Source organism: Anguilla anguilla, chromosome 15, assembly GCF_013347855.1.
Source record: "Anguilla anguilla isolate fAngAng1 chromosome 15, fAngAng1.pri, whole genome shotgun sequence".
Taxonomy (NCBI): domain Eukaryota; kingdom Metazoa; phylum Chordata; class Actinopteri; order Anguilliformes; family Anguillidae; genus Anguilla; species Anguilla anguilla.
Window position 1 is genome coordinate 12,108,395 of NC_049215.1, and position 16,045 is coordinate 12,124,439.

Genomic DNA, 16,045 nt, shown 5'->3' on the forward strand with positions numbered 1-16,045 from the left:
GACCACACCATATAATCCAACCGGACTTAGTTTCAGAATCCTCCTGCCAGCTGGCTTTACCACCCATCTGAAGTCCCAGAAGCCCCTGCTCACTGCCCCAGCTCAGCTCTGCCCTCCAATGGAGGACCATTCTTCCGCTGTCAGTCACTCAAAACCCACCTCTTCAAATTGTAACTGTTTTAAAATATATATATATATATAGAAACATTCTCATCCTTTGTCATGTAAGTCTTGAGGCAAGCACCTTGTTGGTGCCACTAATATGACTGTAAGTGTACTGTAAGTGCACTTAGCTCTGTCTCTTATAGTGTTTGCTTACCACGTGAAATGCACTTCTGTAAGTCACTTTGGCTAAAAGCATCTGCTAAATGATTACACTGTAAATAAACTAAACTGTGAAAGCTGGCTGTGACCGTTAGCGTCACCATGCGGCGCATAACCGGCTGTAGTGTTGCCCAGGGGAAAGGGAGGGCTCATTAGTCTGAGATCGGTGTCTCATCACTCTCTCGCAGCACCCTTCTGCTTGTTAAAGCCGCATATGAAGAGTCTTCCTTTGCTGTGGTGTGAAAAGAAACTGCTGCCAGCGCACGCTTCAGAGGAGAGCGTGTGCTGGTCCACACTCCCCTGCATCGGCTGTGGAGACTGCGTTACATTGAGTTACATTACAGCCATTTAGCAGACACTCCGCTCCAGAGTGAACGATAAGAGTGGCGAACATCAGCATTGCTCTTACGAATACAGAAGTGGAACTACATGACTTAATTTCCCATTTTGTCAAAAATGACATGAATAGAAGTTTAGAGTAGTCATCATTGCTATTATTTTTGTCCACTTGAATGTGGTGCCTTTATTTTTTGTGGAGGGGGGGGGGGGGTTCAGTATCATTTCAGTCTTGATATGACAGAATGCTTTCACACATTTGAAATGCCACAGATTATACTTTGCTGAAATAATCCAGTTTCCAGGAATATTTTATGCACAGACAATAATCAAAATACCACAATATGGAGAATGGTAAGGCTATTGCACAGCCTATTTTGATAGAAGATTATATTTCCTTTGCTAGCTGACATGCAATTTTATTCATGCAAACATGACTCTGAGTGCTGGCTTTGGGCCTTTATTGTCCTCCCTGAAGGACAGTGGAGTACAGGCCTATCACCACCTCGCTCTTGGACAGGATTGGCCACTTTGTGAACAGGTGCAAGTTGGGATTTATTCAATTTGAGCGTTACTTTGACTAACAATTAAAAGCAAGAATTTTCTTCATAGTTCAGCAATGACTGAAACTAAACTGCCAAACTCAGTTTGGCATGCTTGCTTGCAACAACTTGAAAGTCAAATTTAAGGACAAATATAGGTTAAGCACAGGCCACAGTCACACACAGACAGGGCCTTTCTTCCAGGATGTAATTCTGGAAGCGAGTTTGTGTTTGTTTGTCCTGCATTTTTTTCAATTATAAGCAGTTATGAGAGTACACTGTGTGTCAATACAAGTCAGCATCACGGGGTGTGCAATCACCAAAACAAAAAATAATATTAACAACCTCTCCAAAATGACCCCAGTTAAAGTGACAGGTGAAACAACAACCAAAAAAATCAGTGCTCCTCACAATCCAGTCTGTGAGAGACACCTCTCCCCCTCCACAGTTCCAGGACTGCCTTCAGACGGTCTCACCTGCGTGCCTGCGTGCCTGCTCTCACCTGGCTGATCGTCGTCCTGCCCCCTCGTGTTCTCGCACACGCCGCAGCGCCATAAAGCCCGGGCGCAGTCCACCCGCGGCATTCTGGGAGGAGGAAGCGGGAGCTAATCAGAACGCAAGTTACAAAAACACCCAGGCCAGCCTCTCCGGCGTTAAAGTCGAGCCGCCCTTAGCCCATCTTTCTTTTTGCTGCAGGACCTTTTAGGAGAGAGGACATCAGGAGCTGCTACCCAAACACCGCCATCATGACAGGTCAGTCATGGGGATGCCTGTCTGTCAGAGCCAGCACTGGCCCCTCTGGGACACTTTACACTTCCCACTCTAAGTGTATATTTCATTTAACTCAAGCCTAGTGTTAGCCTGCTGCACACAGGACACACTACATATCACCTTAGGTTAAACAAGTCCCCGGTCTGAGTGTAAGTGTTTTTCAGCTTTGCGTGCACAGGTGTGTACCTTGTTTGTGCAGTTTTTAATGATTATAATATTGTTAGTTTAAAAAAAAAACATTAAACCTATGTAATTAATTGGTTTGCTTAATTACTGCTGCATGTAGGGGATGTTTCTTACTGCGGGACATTCAGACCTGCTCGCAGGGGTTTGCATGGTGTTTGATCTCTGTCGTGGATCTTTCGTTGATTGATTTTATTTTTCACAGACTTAGAGAAAAGGGAGAAGAAGAAGCCCAAGTCAAAGGTAAGAGATCATGACCATCCATCGCACATTTCCACATTTCACAGCAGGAATTACAGATAAGTAGAAAAATATAAAACCAGTTTGTACAATTTAATCCTGATTTTTCAAAGCATTTGCTGTAGATCTGTCTTTAGACATGTATCATTCAGGACAGCAGGATCAATGTTCCTTATGATGTCATTCTGCTGTGATCTGCCCTGCTCAGATATGGTTTATTTTGAAGACATTTATGATATTTTTTATTGATGAAGTCTTTATTCAGAAAAGCATCCTTGATTGTCTACTCTGATATCCTTTATTGACTAAGATTGCTCTGTTATACTTTATTGGTTTCCCATTTCTTAGTGTCATGAGGAAGTCTTGAATTGATTTTATTGCGGGTGACTATATTTCTCATTTAATATAATTTTTCCTGGATTGTTTTGGTTGTACTGCTGAAGAGATTATCAGAAAGCAAACTGATAGTGGGAGAGTTAAAATTTCTTATCATTTTTATCTTTGTTGTTTTTATCTTGGTTGTTGGTTTTTCAGAAAATACTTCCTTCTGAGTGCCTCAAAATAATATTTAGGGTCGGTCTAATTCCTTAGTCACAGTCCTAACTCTTCCCTGTGTCTCAATCTCCCTCACACAGTCCTCTTCCCTATGTTGGTCTTTTTCTCACATTCCTCTCACCATGTCTCTGTAGTGTCTCACAGTCCTGTCACCATCTCTCACCAGTGTCTCACAGTCCTTTCTCCCCTATCTCAGGCGGTCTGCGGATACCCCATCAGCATATTCTTCATTGTGGTGAACGAGTTCTGCGAGAGGTTCTCCTACTATGGCATGCGAGGTACGGATGCACACAGTCTGCCTGCGTGCATCACACCATGGAACAATAACGGTCGCGAGGTAGGGGAGTAACGGGGGCATATTTGGGTGTGCCAGTCCCTCGGGTACAGTGGGGTGAAACATCAAACGCATGTTCTGAACATTGCACAATTGTTTCCTTGCTGCCAAACCCTTGCAGTGGGACAAGAATAACAAAAGGAACAAGAACAAAAGTAAATATAAGAATAACAACGAGGAAACGAAGAAGGAGCATAAGAATAGCCGAAATCATCCTCATAACCGCAATGGTAATAATGGTAATGACGTGCGGAAGCGAGCGCGTGTTTGGAAGCTGACCCATGCGCCTCTCCCTGCAGCCGTGCTGGTGCTGTACTTCAGGTACTTCCTCCGCTGGGACGACGACACGGCCACCTCCATCTACCACACCTTCGTGGCCCTGTGCTACCTGACGCCCATCATGGGGGCCATCGTGGCCGACTCCTGGCTGGGGAAGTTCAAGTGAGTGACCCGCCAAGCGCACGCCAAAAAACGTTAGAGGCGCCTGTGACTCCCTCAGTGTTCCCCTCAGGCAGAGCGCTGAGTCTCCTGTCCCCGCAGGACCATCGTCTACCTGTCCATCGTGTACACCATCGGCCAGGCCGTGCTGGCCATCAGCGCCATCCATGACATCACGGACGAGGATAAAGATGGAACTCCAAACAACCTGACCTTCCATGTGTGAGTTCCCCTGAGCATGCGCCTTCCATTAGAGTCAGTTCAGATCAGAAAGTCACCACCCAAAGTGACAGTTATAGAATGTTGGTAGAGTAAATTTTGCCCAGTGTAAAATATTGAATCTTAGAGCACCCAGTGATGGCTGCTCTTCTTTACAATATTCAGCGTGTCCAGAGATAGATGAGATTTATCCTTTTAAATGGCTCACATCTCATTGTCATGGGAATAGTCATTTAATATGTTCACTGTATACCTATGTGGACTCTGTAGTCTTTATTCTAAATATAACGCCCTAAGAAGCATTCTACTATATATTTTATTTTGAATTAAAACTTTCTATTGTAGTAAATTTGATCTGCACTGGGCATCAGTTTGCTTCTTGGACTGAGTCTGAGTCTGGACAGTCACTAAAGCCTTTAGGGAAATAGAGAAAGAGACAGCAAGGTCTCTTGCCAATATCTGTGGGTAGAAATGCATTTTCTCATAAGTGCAATGTTGACATTTGTAACCTATCAAAAGGGAAAATAGTTTTCCTAACAAATCTTAGGTGTGAGTGCATGCAGGTGTGGGCATGCTGCAGGTGTAGGGCAATGCTGCAGGTACAGGGCAATTCTGCAGGTGCAGGGCAATGCTGTAGGTGATGCTGCAGGTACAGGGCAATGCTGCAGGTGTGGGCATGCTGCATGTACAGGGCAATGCTGCAGGTACAGGGCGATGCTGCAGGTGCAGGGCAATGCTGCAGGTACAGGGCGATGCTGCAGGTGCAGGGCAATGCTGCAGGTGTGGGCATGCTGCAGGTACAGGGCAATGCTGCAGGTGCAGGGCAATGCTGCAGGTTTGGGGTAATGCTGTAGGTACACGGCAATGCTACAGGTATGGGGTAATGCAGTAGGTATGGGGTAATGCTACAGGTTTGGGGCAGTAGGTATGGGGTAATGCAGTAGGTATGGGGTAATGCTACAGGTTTGGGGCAGTAGGTATGGGGTAATGCAGTAGGTATGGGGTAATGCTACAGGTTTGGGGCAGTAGGTATGGGGTAATGCAGTAGGTATGGGGTAATGCTACAGGTTTGGGGCAGTAGGTATGGGGTAATGCAGTAGGTATGGGGTAATGCTACAGGTTTGGGGCAGTAGGTATGGGGTAATGCTACAGGTTTGGGGCAGTAGGTATGGGGTAATGCAGTAGGTATGGTGTAATGCTACAGGTTTGGGGCAGTAGGTATGGGGTAATGCAGTAGGTATGGGGTAATGCTACAGGTTTGGGGCAGTAGGTATGGGGTAATGCAGTAGGTATGGGGTAATGCTACAGGTTTGGGGCAGTAGGTATGGGGTAATGCAGTAGGTATGGGGTAATGCTACAGGTTTGGGGCAGTAGGTATGGGGTAATGCAGTAGGTATGGGGTAATGCTACAGGTTTGGGGCACGGCGGATGGTAACATTTGTGCTTTGTCTCAGGGCCCTCTCAATGACTGGCCTCATCCTCATTGCTCTGGGGACAGGCGGGATCAAGCCCTGCGTGGCGGCTTTTGGAGGGGACCAGTTTTCTGATGAGCAGGTGAGAGCACACCTGCATCTTACATGTGATTACCCCGCCCCCCCCCCCCCCCACTGTTCACCACCACCCCCACCTCTCCTGAAAGAAACACTGTCAGCAGTACCTGAGGAACACATTCCAGGTGCATTATCCATAGCCTTCAGGCATTATCTCTTTTATCTCATCTCAAGGCTGAACTCTGGGAACTTTTACAACATAACACTGATAAGACAAAGCCTTCACTCAACTCTTGAAAGACTGAAGACATTTCTGCATTAACTCATTATTTAGACAGGGCTGCATTCAGAATATAGTTTCGATCACCTCAGTTTGTTAAAAGAAGGCAGTTTTTTGTGCATATACTGGAAGGTCGCTCAATCGTTCACTGACTGCTTGTCTGCTTACTGTCTTGACTGTCTGTTTGCCATCTCCACCAACTGTTCACCATCTTTGTCTGTCTTATATTTGATTTTTTTCACCATCTTTACCATCTTGTTCCATAAGTTTTCACCATCTTCACCATCTATAGAGAAGGTACCATTTTCCATAGTCTGTGTAACTGTCTTTTGTGTGTTTACCGTATTTTTCTTCATGATTTACCATCTACATTTACAGCCTCCCACCTCTTGTTCATTTGTCTGCTCCTGTCACTGGCTGTTCATCACAGCTCCTGTCTCAGAGAACATGTTTAGCGCCCTTACCGTCTGTTCACCGTCTTTCTTAAAGGAGAAACAGAGGAGCACCTTCTTCTCCATCTTCTACCTGTCCATCAATGCTGGAAGTCTCCTGTCCACCGTCATCACCCCAATCCTCAGAGGTACTGGTGAAACACACATGAAATGGAAACAAATGGACACAAGTCTGGTTCTGAAACCTGGCCTGGAACCAGAGAGATGTGTTGATGGAACTTTGTTAGACATTTTGAATAGAAATGGATTGTGCTCTCATTGCAGCCCTTTTGGTTAAAAACAGAGGTGCACTGGAGCCTGCAGGGTGGCTCCTCCTGTTGAGTTGCTGTTCTGTAGGGGGACCCCATGTCCTGTTTTTCCCTGGACAGCCCTGTATTTCAGTCATATTTCACACGTCTCAATTTATTCTGATATGATCTCGATTTGTCCCATATTTCAGTCATACTGTATGTCAGTGGGTTTTCAGATTGTAATGGCCATTATTGTAGGTTCTCTGTGTAATGGTCTCCTGTGTGCTCTGTGTTCTCAGCCCAGGAGTGTGGCATCCACACACACCAGAAGTGCTACCCGCTGGCTTTCGGTGTGCCCGCCGCCCTCATGGTGGTCGCCCTGGGTAAGATCTTCAGTTCAGCCTTTCATGCATACCACCCACAATCACTCTCTCTCTTTCTCTCGCTCTCTTCATCTATTACTCTCTTCATCTACCATCTGTCCTTATGCTCTCCCCACTTCTTTTTCATCTGGCTGACGGCTGTTACTGGTGTGGTCCTGTGTCTCTGCAGTGGTATTCATTGTCGGGAGCAAAATGTACATCAAGGCCGCCCCCAAGGGCAACATTATGCTGGAAGTGAGCAAATGCATTGGGGTGAGTTCAGGCTAAACACACCCTCTCTGACCTCATTCTGCCTCCAACCTTCCCATTTACACTGTAAGTCAGGGATACACGTCATTAACTGTAAGCTGCCAAAAAGCAAGATAAAAAGGATTCAAATTTTAATTTTACCTCACGTTTAAAGTAAATGTAAGGATTTTAACCAAATGTTTATCCAAAATGTATTAAACAACAAGACTAAAACTAAAATATGCTGTTCCAAAATGATTACTTGAAGACAAAATTACATATTTTACCTAAATGTTAAAATACGTACATACTTCCCGCATTTTAACATCGGCTTCAGTGTACAGTACACCGAAGGCATTTTCCTTACCTGTCACTCAACAGAAGTTGAGGCGTGTTCATGTGAGGCTTTCCCCTTTCGCAGTTTGCAGTGAAGAACCGTTTCAGACACAGGAGCGATGAGTACCCCAAGAGGGAGCACTGGATGGACTGGGCTGAGGAGAAATACGAAGTACGCCTGCCCTCAAACCAAACCCTGTACACCCTGCACGATGCACATAGTACACCAGTTTGGTCCCTCGAACCAAACCCTGTACACCCTGCACAATGTACACAGTACACCAGTTCAGTTCAATTCAGGAAATTAAAGTTAAGTCTCTAATTTCTTTTAAAAACTTAATGGGCAATTATGGACAATTTTTTTTATTTGTGAATTGAATTTCCATTTAATTTTAAGTTGAAATGAAGTTGATCCCGACCCTGATGCGCACCGCACACTCCACAGTCCACGCTGTCCACTGGTCACCATACCTCCTCAGGGTGATGTGGATCTGGATAATGCCTCACCGCTTCTGTGCCCCTACAGAAACTGCTCATCGCTCAGGTGAAGATGGTGCTGAGGGTCCTGTTCCTCTACATCCCCCTGCCTATGTTCTGGGCACTCTTTGACCAGCAGGTACCACGGACACTTCTTCAGCGGTTATCCAACTGTTGAAGAAAATCTTTGATGCATGAGCACGCTAAGACCTAAACAGGAATGTTACATAAGCTAGCATGTGTAGCAATTATCACTAGTCTAGTCCATGTGGGAAATGTAGTAGTGTGTTCCGAGAATACTATCCCTGAACTCTCTGGCTTCCACTGCAGGGCTCTCGATGGACACTGCAGGCCACCACCATGGATGGAAACTTTGTAGGTGTTACAGACTGCATTTTTGCAGGATACTGTGTTTTATTGTAACTTATATAATCCCCTTGCCTTCCCCTTAAACTAATTATGGTGTCCTGTTTTCTTTATGTTTAACAGGGAGTGCTCATTATTCAACCAGACCAGATGCAAGTGAGTTTGATAAATCTCTTTCTCTCATTTTGACTCTTTCCATCTCTCTCTCTCCATATCTCTCTCTCTCTTTCTGTCTGACTCTCTCTCACTTTAATCTCCCCAGTCAAAATGATATTATTGATCAGCCTATGTCCCTGGTCACAGTGTCCAATCCTAAAGCCTGTTCTTTGACAGACGGTCAACCCTATCCTGATCCTGGTGCTGGTGCCCATCATGGACAGCGCGGTGTACCCGTTGATAAAGAAGTGTGGCCTCAATTTCACGTGAGTCCCTGCCAGCACAGGAGGTCTGCATGTTCAAAAGGCTTTTCTGTCTGCATGGCTAGTGAAGGCAAACTGACACTGATGGTGTGTTAATGTGTTGCACTGTCACTTCACGAGGTGTGTGTGTGTGTGTGTGTGTGTGTGTGTATGCATGTGCGCGCGTGTGCGTGCGTGCGCGTGCGTGTGTGTGCGTGCGTGCGTGCGTGTGTGTGTATGTGTGTGTGCGCGTGCTCACCCTGCAGGCCACTGAGGAGAATGACAGTTGGAATGCTGCTGGCAGGCCTGGCGTTTGTGGTTGCAGCCCTGGTACAGATTGAGATCGACGTGAGTAAAGACTCTCTCTCTCTCTCTCTTTCTCTCTCTCTCTCTAACTCACTCACACACCCACGCACATACACACACACACCTAAATACGCTAATACATGCATGCACACACTCACACATTCATACACACACACACATACACACACACAGGCATTACTCTGATCCCACTTTTAATAGCATTGCTTTCATTGAGCTTTTCTAATTGTGCTAATCTTGCAGAAAACCCTACCCATCTTCCCATCGTCCAGTGAGAGCCAGCTCAAATTCCTGAACCTGGGTAGCAGCCAGCTGGAGATAACTGGTGCCACCAATGCCCCACTGACAGTTCCACCGTTTCAGGTAAATTCACAACAGGAAGGTCAAAACACAACAAATAAAATGAGAATATGCAAACCATACCCTTTCTCAAATAACCTGCATTATGGATGTAAGTAGCCCTTGGTTATGACAAGTATGTTGTACATTGTGTCACTATTTTCTTACATACGCTTATGTTTATAGATTTTATCCTGTTTATTCGTTATATAGATTTGTACTGAGGCACATCTAGTTAAAGTTTCAGACCACAGAAGCCTGTGACCTCTTTTACGCAATGCCACGCCCAGTCACTCAGTCGCTCACACCCAGGTCTGCTCCTTCCCACTCATCACCACATGGTGAAGGCCGAGGTCCTGTCCACGTTTTGAGCTTCAGTGAGCCACAGCCGGCATTTTTAATGCCTTTTCTTGAGCCAGAAACTATGGAGATGAAACGAGATGTGTCGACTAGCCATTCTCTGACTTCCTGCTAGGGATCTACACTGAAACATCCCTATATAATAGAATGTTAATGTAAACTCATCCTGTCCAATGTCTCCCATTCCATTTGCAGGCCAATCCAGAGTATTTGTCGTTTTCAGAGAGTGAAATTCAGGTCTCTGCCGGAGTAGGCTTCAACAAAACAATCACGTTGGAGAAAGGAAAACGGCAGACGCTGTTAATCAATCCAGCAACTAAAACAATGGAGGCGGTAACTATGACGATATTTACTAATTAAATAATAAAGCTGTGGAAATGTTACAGACACAGACCTTCCCCTTGGACCCCAATATGTACACACATTGCAGACACACTGCAGCCGCTGTCATTTTGTCTTGGGCAAGTCCAAACGAGTTTGAGATAAATCTATAGAGGACAAATCCCACTGCACTGTGAACCACAGATGGGACAACTCGGTTTTTAATGAACTTGAGAATGGGCGGGGCTACCCTTTTCTGTCAATCTTGGAATGCTTGGAACCAGTGGACTCCATTTGCCATACAGCAGCAGCACACATTGTTGACAAAGCAGGGAGTCATTGGAAGCACAAGATAAAGCCATCCATCCCCCCTGTCCCCCCATAGCTTTGTAAACCTACATCGGGTCCTGGAGCCACACGCCACATTCGTCTGCTTTTTAATGAAAGCTTAGCGGTTGAGGACCTGAGGAGGGAAAGGCTAAATGACTCTAAATGAAATGTCACTCTTCCATTATCCCCTTCCAGATGAATGATTTAATGGCCAAGCCGGAGCAGGGAGACAATGGCATCAGGTACGCAGGTGCTTTTTATCTGTCAGTAGAAGGAACAGGTGACACTCTTTAACATCCGTTAGTCCCATGGCTGTCCTCAGAAATAGTACTTTTCTGTTTGGGCCTAAATTTGACTGTGAGAGAGATTGAGCAAATAAAACTGGCAAGGAAACACACGATCTTGGAAAAGATTTTGATGTCTGGTCCTCAACCACCTTGATTGACAGTTCAATTAATACTGTGGGAAGTTGAAAAACTAATTTAACAACACATTCATTGTGACATGCAATATTAGTGATGTCAAAAGATGTGAGTGTACACTATTCTTTCTTGTGATTATTTCTCATTATTTCTTTTTTTGTGTATGTACAGATTTGTTAATGGATTGGACACTATGGTGAACGTGACTACCGCAGCAGTGGACTTTGGAGTGATAGCACCCTCTTCAGTTTCAAACTACTCTCTGTTACACGAGGGAAAGTAAGTGTGTTCCCTGTGAGTGCATGAAAAGGAAGTGCATGAGTGATACACATCTGTGTGGGTGCCAACCTTCCCTGTGTGTTAGCTTATCGGAATCAGAATTTTAAGTGGTCTCCATTCCTGGAGTTTGGCATTTCCTAACTGATATTCAGTTTTTGCTTATCTCTCCTTCAATTTGCATCAAATTTATTCTGATATTTTGTAATTATTAGACGCGCAAAAACAATGTCCCATTTTTTGGACACCTATGCTTTTGTTTAGATGTTTTACCAATTTCATTTGGCCAGGTCGACCTTCACTCTTACCAGTGAGGGGGGACAGACGTGCCAGTTCTCGAAGACTTACAAATTCGGCAGCTCCTACACGCTAGTCATTCCCAGTGACATCCAGTGGACAGAAAATGTGAGTTGGTTTCCCGTAAAATTCAATCCTTCCAACAACCTTTACCGGTACGTGAATGGATTGTTTATTGTCTCCCAATCAAGTGTGGCGACACCATTAAAGAGAGCCTGGACATCAAGCCCAACACTATCCACATGGCCTGGCAGATCCCTCAGTACTTCCTCATAACCGCTGGAGAGGTGGTCTTCTCTGTCACTGGTCTGGAGTTCTCTTACTCACAGGTAGGGGGAGCATGTCCAACAGGCAGATTATGTCCTAGCTCTACAGAAAGGGTAGCTTTGGTGATGGGTAAGCAAAAAAGCATCCGAAATGTAATTATTGGATGAGAAAAAAATCATATATTTTAGAGGTTCTGTTTTAATGTTTTATTTCCTAATTCTCATTAATAGATTTTTAAAATATTGCTTATTAAACTACCAGTTAATTCTGGTCACTCTGTAATTTGCCTCTGAGCTGCACATTCTTGGTTACTAGGCGCCAAGCAACATGAAGGCAGTGCTCCAGGCTGGATGGCTCTTCACTGTCGCTGTGGGCAACATCGTTGTGCTGATTGTGGCAGAAGCAGCGCAGATACCAGAACAGGTGTGTGTGAGTGTGTGTGTGCACATGTGCACATGTACGTGCATATGTGCGTGAATGTGTGTGTGCGCATGAGTGGGTGGAGTATTCATAAATGCTTGTGTGTGTTTTTACTTCACCTTAATCGCTGAAGTAACTGTAGTTTTTTGTTTTCATTGCCCCTAGAACTTAAATTGATCTTATTATAAATAATGAACAATTAATGAAGAGTTTCTGGGGATGTGACCAGTTGTTTACTTGTGAGTGTGTTTCCTACAGTGGGCAGAGTACATCCTCTTCGCTGCCCTCCTGATAGCAGTGTGCGTGATTTTCGCCGTGATGGCTTACTTCTACACCTATGTGGACCCCACTGAGATCGAGGCCCAGTTCCAGAAGGACGACTCTGAGACAGAGAAAGAGAAGGAGAAAGAGAAACATGAGATGGACAGCATATCTCCGGAAAAGAAGGAGCACGACGAAGACATGAAACAGACCAAGATATAAACACCCTCATAGGCTTCTTTTCGGCTGGGTTTCGGCGCTTTGTGTTTGGGGCTTCAGCATGAGCTTGAGGAGCATGAGGGCAAGGCCTGCTGGAGGCAAGGAGGAAACAACACCACAGCGGCGTTTCGATCATTAACTCTGACACTGAGATGCTTCCAAATTCAGATTTAGCAGGCTTCGCCCTGGGGAGATGAGCGGGGGGAGAGGGAACGGCTGAGTAAAGGCATGCAGCACAACTTTCTACACAAACAGTGAATTTCCTCTGATTTATGGGAGAGAGCTAAACAGTTTTAATTTTTTTTTTTTTTAAACAAGATAAACATGTCATGGAAAATGTGTCAGATTTCAGCCATATGGTTTAATTTCCTTAATATTGTAAATAATTTGTTTACAATGATTATTTTGCACCGTGTAGCAAAGGGGATATTTCTATTGCCTTTTTTGCCCTATATATATTATTCGAAGGGATTATGAAAGAGGAAAAATTACAAGTGACCATTCCAGCATTTGCACGTATTGTTTTTTATGTACTGTGTAACTTGTATTTTTGACATTATTGTACATGTGTTTTTTTAATGATGTGGACAGTGGTTCCTGTAAGAACAGACACTATTGCTCTCAGTCATGTTGAACAGTAAAACTGGATGTCAGACATGTTCCTGTCAATCAATAAGAGCTTAAATAAAGAATAATAAAACAACATTTGTCCAACATGCTGTGTCCCGATGCCTTCATTTGAATTAGTTTCATTTCAAATAATACTAAAATATTATGCTGATGATGTGCTCTCTGATAGGATAGCCACGATAAAGCCAAAGTTGCTCCACAAAGTCTGGACCTATTCCCAGAATCATAATTGGAAATATTTGTGTAAAATTGCATGAGGTAATAATGCACAAAGCATAGGCTCTGCATCTTGTGGCCATGTTTGTGAACAATTTACAATTGGTTTGATGGTCCTAGGCCCTATTATCTAGGAGCTATTGAACTTGAAAGCATTTGTCAGCTGTTTTTTTTTCAAATATCAGTTTACATTCATAATTGGAAATATTTGTGTAAAATTGCATGAGGTAATAATGCACAAAGCATAGGCTCTGCATCTTGTGGCCATTGTTTGTGAACAATTTACAATTGGTTTGATGGTCCTAGGCTCTATTATCTACGAGCTATTGAACTTGAAAGCATTTGTCATCTGTATTTTTTTCAATAATCAATTGAAATACCTAATTGGAAATATTTGTGTAAAATTGCATGAGGTAATAATGCACAAAGCATAGGCTCTGAATCCTGTGGCCATTGTTTGTGAACAATTTAGAAGTGGTTTGATGGTCCTAGGCCCTATTATCTAGGAGCTATTGAACTTGAAAGCATTTGTCATCTGTATTTTTTTCAAATATCAGTATGTCAGTGGAAAATAAGAAAAATACATAAGGCTATAGGCTTATGTCCAAAATGTGAAAATAATGCTAAAATTTTAAAAATGCAATTCATTGATTTGGATCAATAGGAAATCATCTTTATTGAACAACACAGGTGAAATAAACCGAGCAACAATGTGTTTGAAGACTTTTCTGGAGAAATATCAGTGTCAGTGGAAAATTAGAAAAATACATAAGGCTATAGGCTTATGTCCAAAATGTGAAAATAATGCAAAAAAAGTAAAAATGCAATTAATTGATTTGGATCAATAGGAAATCATCTTTATTGAATAACCCCGGTGAAATAAATGAGCAACAATGTGTTTGAAGACTTTTTTGGAAGAAATATATGTCAGTGGAAAATCAGAAAAATACATAAGGCTATAGGCTTATGTCCAAAATGTGAAAATAATACAATAAATTAAAAAATGCAATTCATTATTTCCAATGCATGGGAAATCATCTTTATTGAACAACCCCGGTGAAATAAATGAGCAACAATGTGTTTGAAGACTTTTTTGGAAGAAATATATGTCAGTGGAAAATCAGAAAAATACATAAGGCTATAGGCTTATGTCCAAAATGTGAAAATAATGCTAAATCTTGAAAAATGCAATTCATTAATTCCAATGCATGGGAAATCACCTTTATTGAACAACCACAGTGAAATAAATGAGCAACAATGTGTTTGAAGACTTTTTTGGAAGAAATATATGTCAGTGGAAAATCAGAAAAATACATAAGGCTATAGGCTTATGTCCAAAATGTGAAAATAATGCAATAAATGTAAAAATGCAATTAATTGATTTGGATCAATAGGAAATCATCTTTATTGAACAACCCCGGTGAAATAAATGAGTAACAATGTCTTTGAAGACTTTTTTGGAAGAAATATATGTCAGTGGAAAATCAGAAAAATACATAAGGCTATAGGCTTATGTCCAAAATGTGAAAATAATGCAATAAATTAAAAAATGCAATTAATTGATTACAACGCATGAGAAATCACCTTTATTGAACAACCCCGGTGAAATAAATGAGCACCAATGTCTTTGAAGACTTTTTTGGAAGAAATATATGTCAGTGGAAAATCAGAAAAATACATAAGGCTAAAGGCTTATGTCCAAAATGTGAAAATAATGCAAAAAATGTAAAAATGCAATTAATTGATTTGGATCAATAGGAAATCATCTTTATTGAATAACCCCGGTGAAATAAATGAGCAACAATGTGTTTGAAGACTTTTTTGGAAGAAATATATGTCAGTGGAAAATCAGAAAAATACATAAGGCTAGAGGCCACTGTCCAAAATGTGAAAATAATGCTAAATCTTTAAAAATGCAATTCATTAGTTCCAATGCATGGGAAATCACCTTTATTGAACAACCCCGGTGAAATAAATGAGCAACAATGTGTTTGAAGACTTTTCTGGTGAAAAATCAGTGTCAGTGGAAAATTAGAAAAATACATAGGGCTATAGGCTTATGTCCAAAATGTGAAAATAATGCTAAATTTTTAAAAATGCAATTCATTAATTCCAATGCATGGGAAATCATCTTTATTGAACAACCCGGGTGAAATAAATGAGCAACAATGTGTATGAAGACTTTTTTGGACGAAATATATGTCAGTGGAAAATCAGAAAAATACATAAGGCCATATAGGCTTATGTCCAAAATGTGAAAATAATGCAATAAATTAAAAAATGCAATTCATTAATTCCAATGCATGGGAAATCATCTTTATTGAACAACCCCATTGAAATAAATGAGCAACAATGTGTTTGAAGACTTTTCTGGAGAAAAATCAGTGTCAGTGGAAAATCAGAAAAACACATAAGGCTATAGGCTTATGTCCAAAATGTGAAAATAATGCAAAAAATGTAAAAATGCAATTAATTGATTTGGATCAATAGGAAATCATCTTTATTGAACAACCCCGGTGAAATAAATGAGTAACAATGTGTTTGAAGACTTTTTTGGAAGAAATATATGTCAGTGGAAAATCAGAAAAACACATAATGCTATAGGCTTATGTCCAAAATGTGAAAATAATGCAACAAATGGAAAAAATGCAATTAATTGATTTGGATCAATAGGAAATCATCTTTATTGAACAACCCCGGTGAAATAAATGAGTAACAATATGATTGAAGACTTTTTTGGAAGAAATATATGTCAGTGGAAAATAAGAAAAATACATAAGG

General features: G+C 42.2%; 1 protein-coding gene across 1 annotated transcript; it reads left to right on the forward strand.

Annotated features, from left to right (window-relative positions):
• Positions 1 to 1,798: 1,798 nt before the first annotated feature.
• LOC118214188 (solute carrier family 15 member 1-like) lies at positions 1,799 to 13,132 on the forward strand. The gene is made up of 23 exons (XM_035393880.1): positions 1,799 to 1,955; positions 2,362 to 2,399; positions 3,148 to 3,229; positions 3,585 to 3,726; positions 3,826 to 3,945; positions 5,397 to 5,496; positions 6,202 to 6,292; positions 6,694 to 6,777; positions 6,947 to 7,029; positions 7,427 to 7,513; positions 7,868 to 7,957; positions 8,149 to 8,193; positions 8,308 to 8,340; positions 8,518 to 8,606; positions 8,849 to 8,930; positions 9,150 to 9,269; positions 9,801 to 9,938; positions 10,452 to 10,498; positions 10,850 to 10,957; positions 11,245 to 11,359; positions 11,443 to 11,580; positions 11,834 to 11,941; positions 12,197 to 13,132. The coding sequence occupies exons 1-23, from the start codon at positions 1,949 to 1,951 to the stop codon at positions 12,419 to 12,421; spliced, it is 2,172 nt and encodes a 723-aa protein (XP_035249771.1). The 5' UTR covers positions 1,799 to 1,948; the 3' UTR covers positions 12,422 to 13,132.
• Positions 13,133 to 16,045: the final 2,913 nt, after the last annotated feature.

Bases quoted from the DNA above. Each gene is read 5' to 3' on its own strand.
- LOC118214188 (XM_035393880.1), top strand. The intron at 8,341-8,517 runs GTGAGTTTGATA...GTTCTTTGACAG, and splicing joins TTCAACCAGACCAGATGCAA to ACGGTCAACCCTATCCTGAT. The intron at 11,581-11,833 runs GTAGGGGGAGCA...CTTGGTTACTAG, and splicing joins TGGAGTTCTCTTACTCACAG to GCGCCAAGCAACATGAAGGC.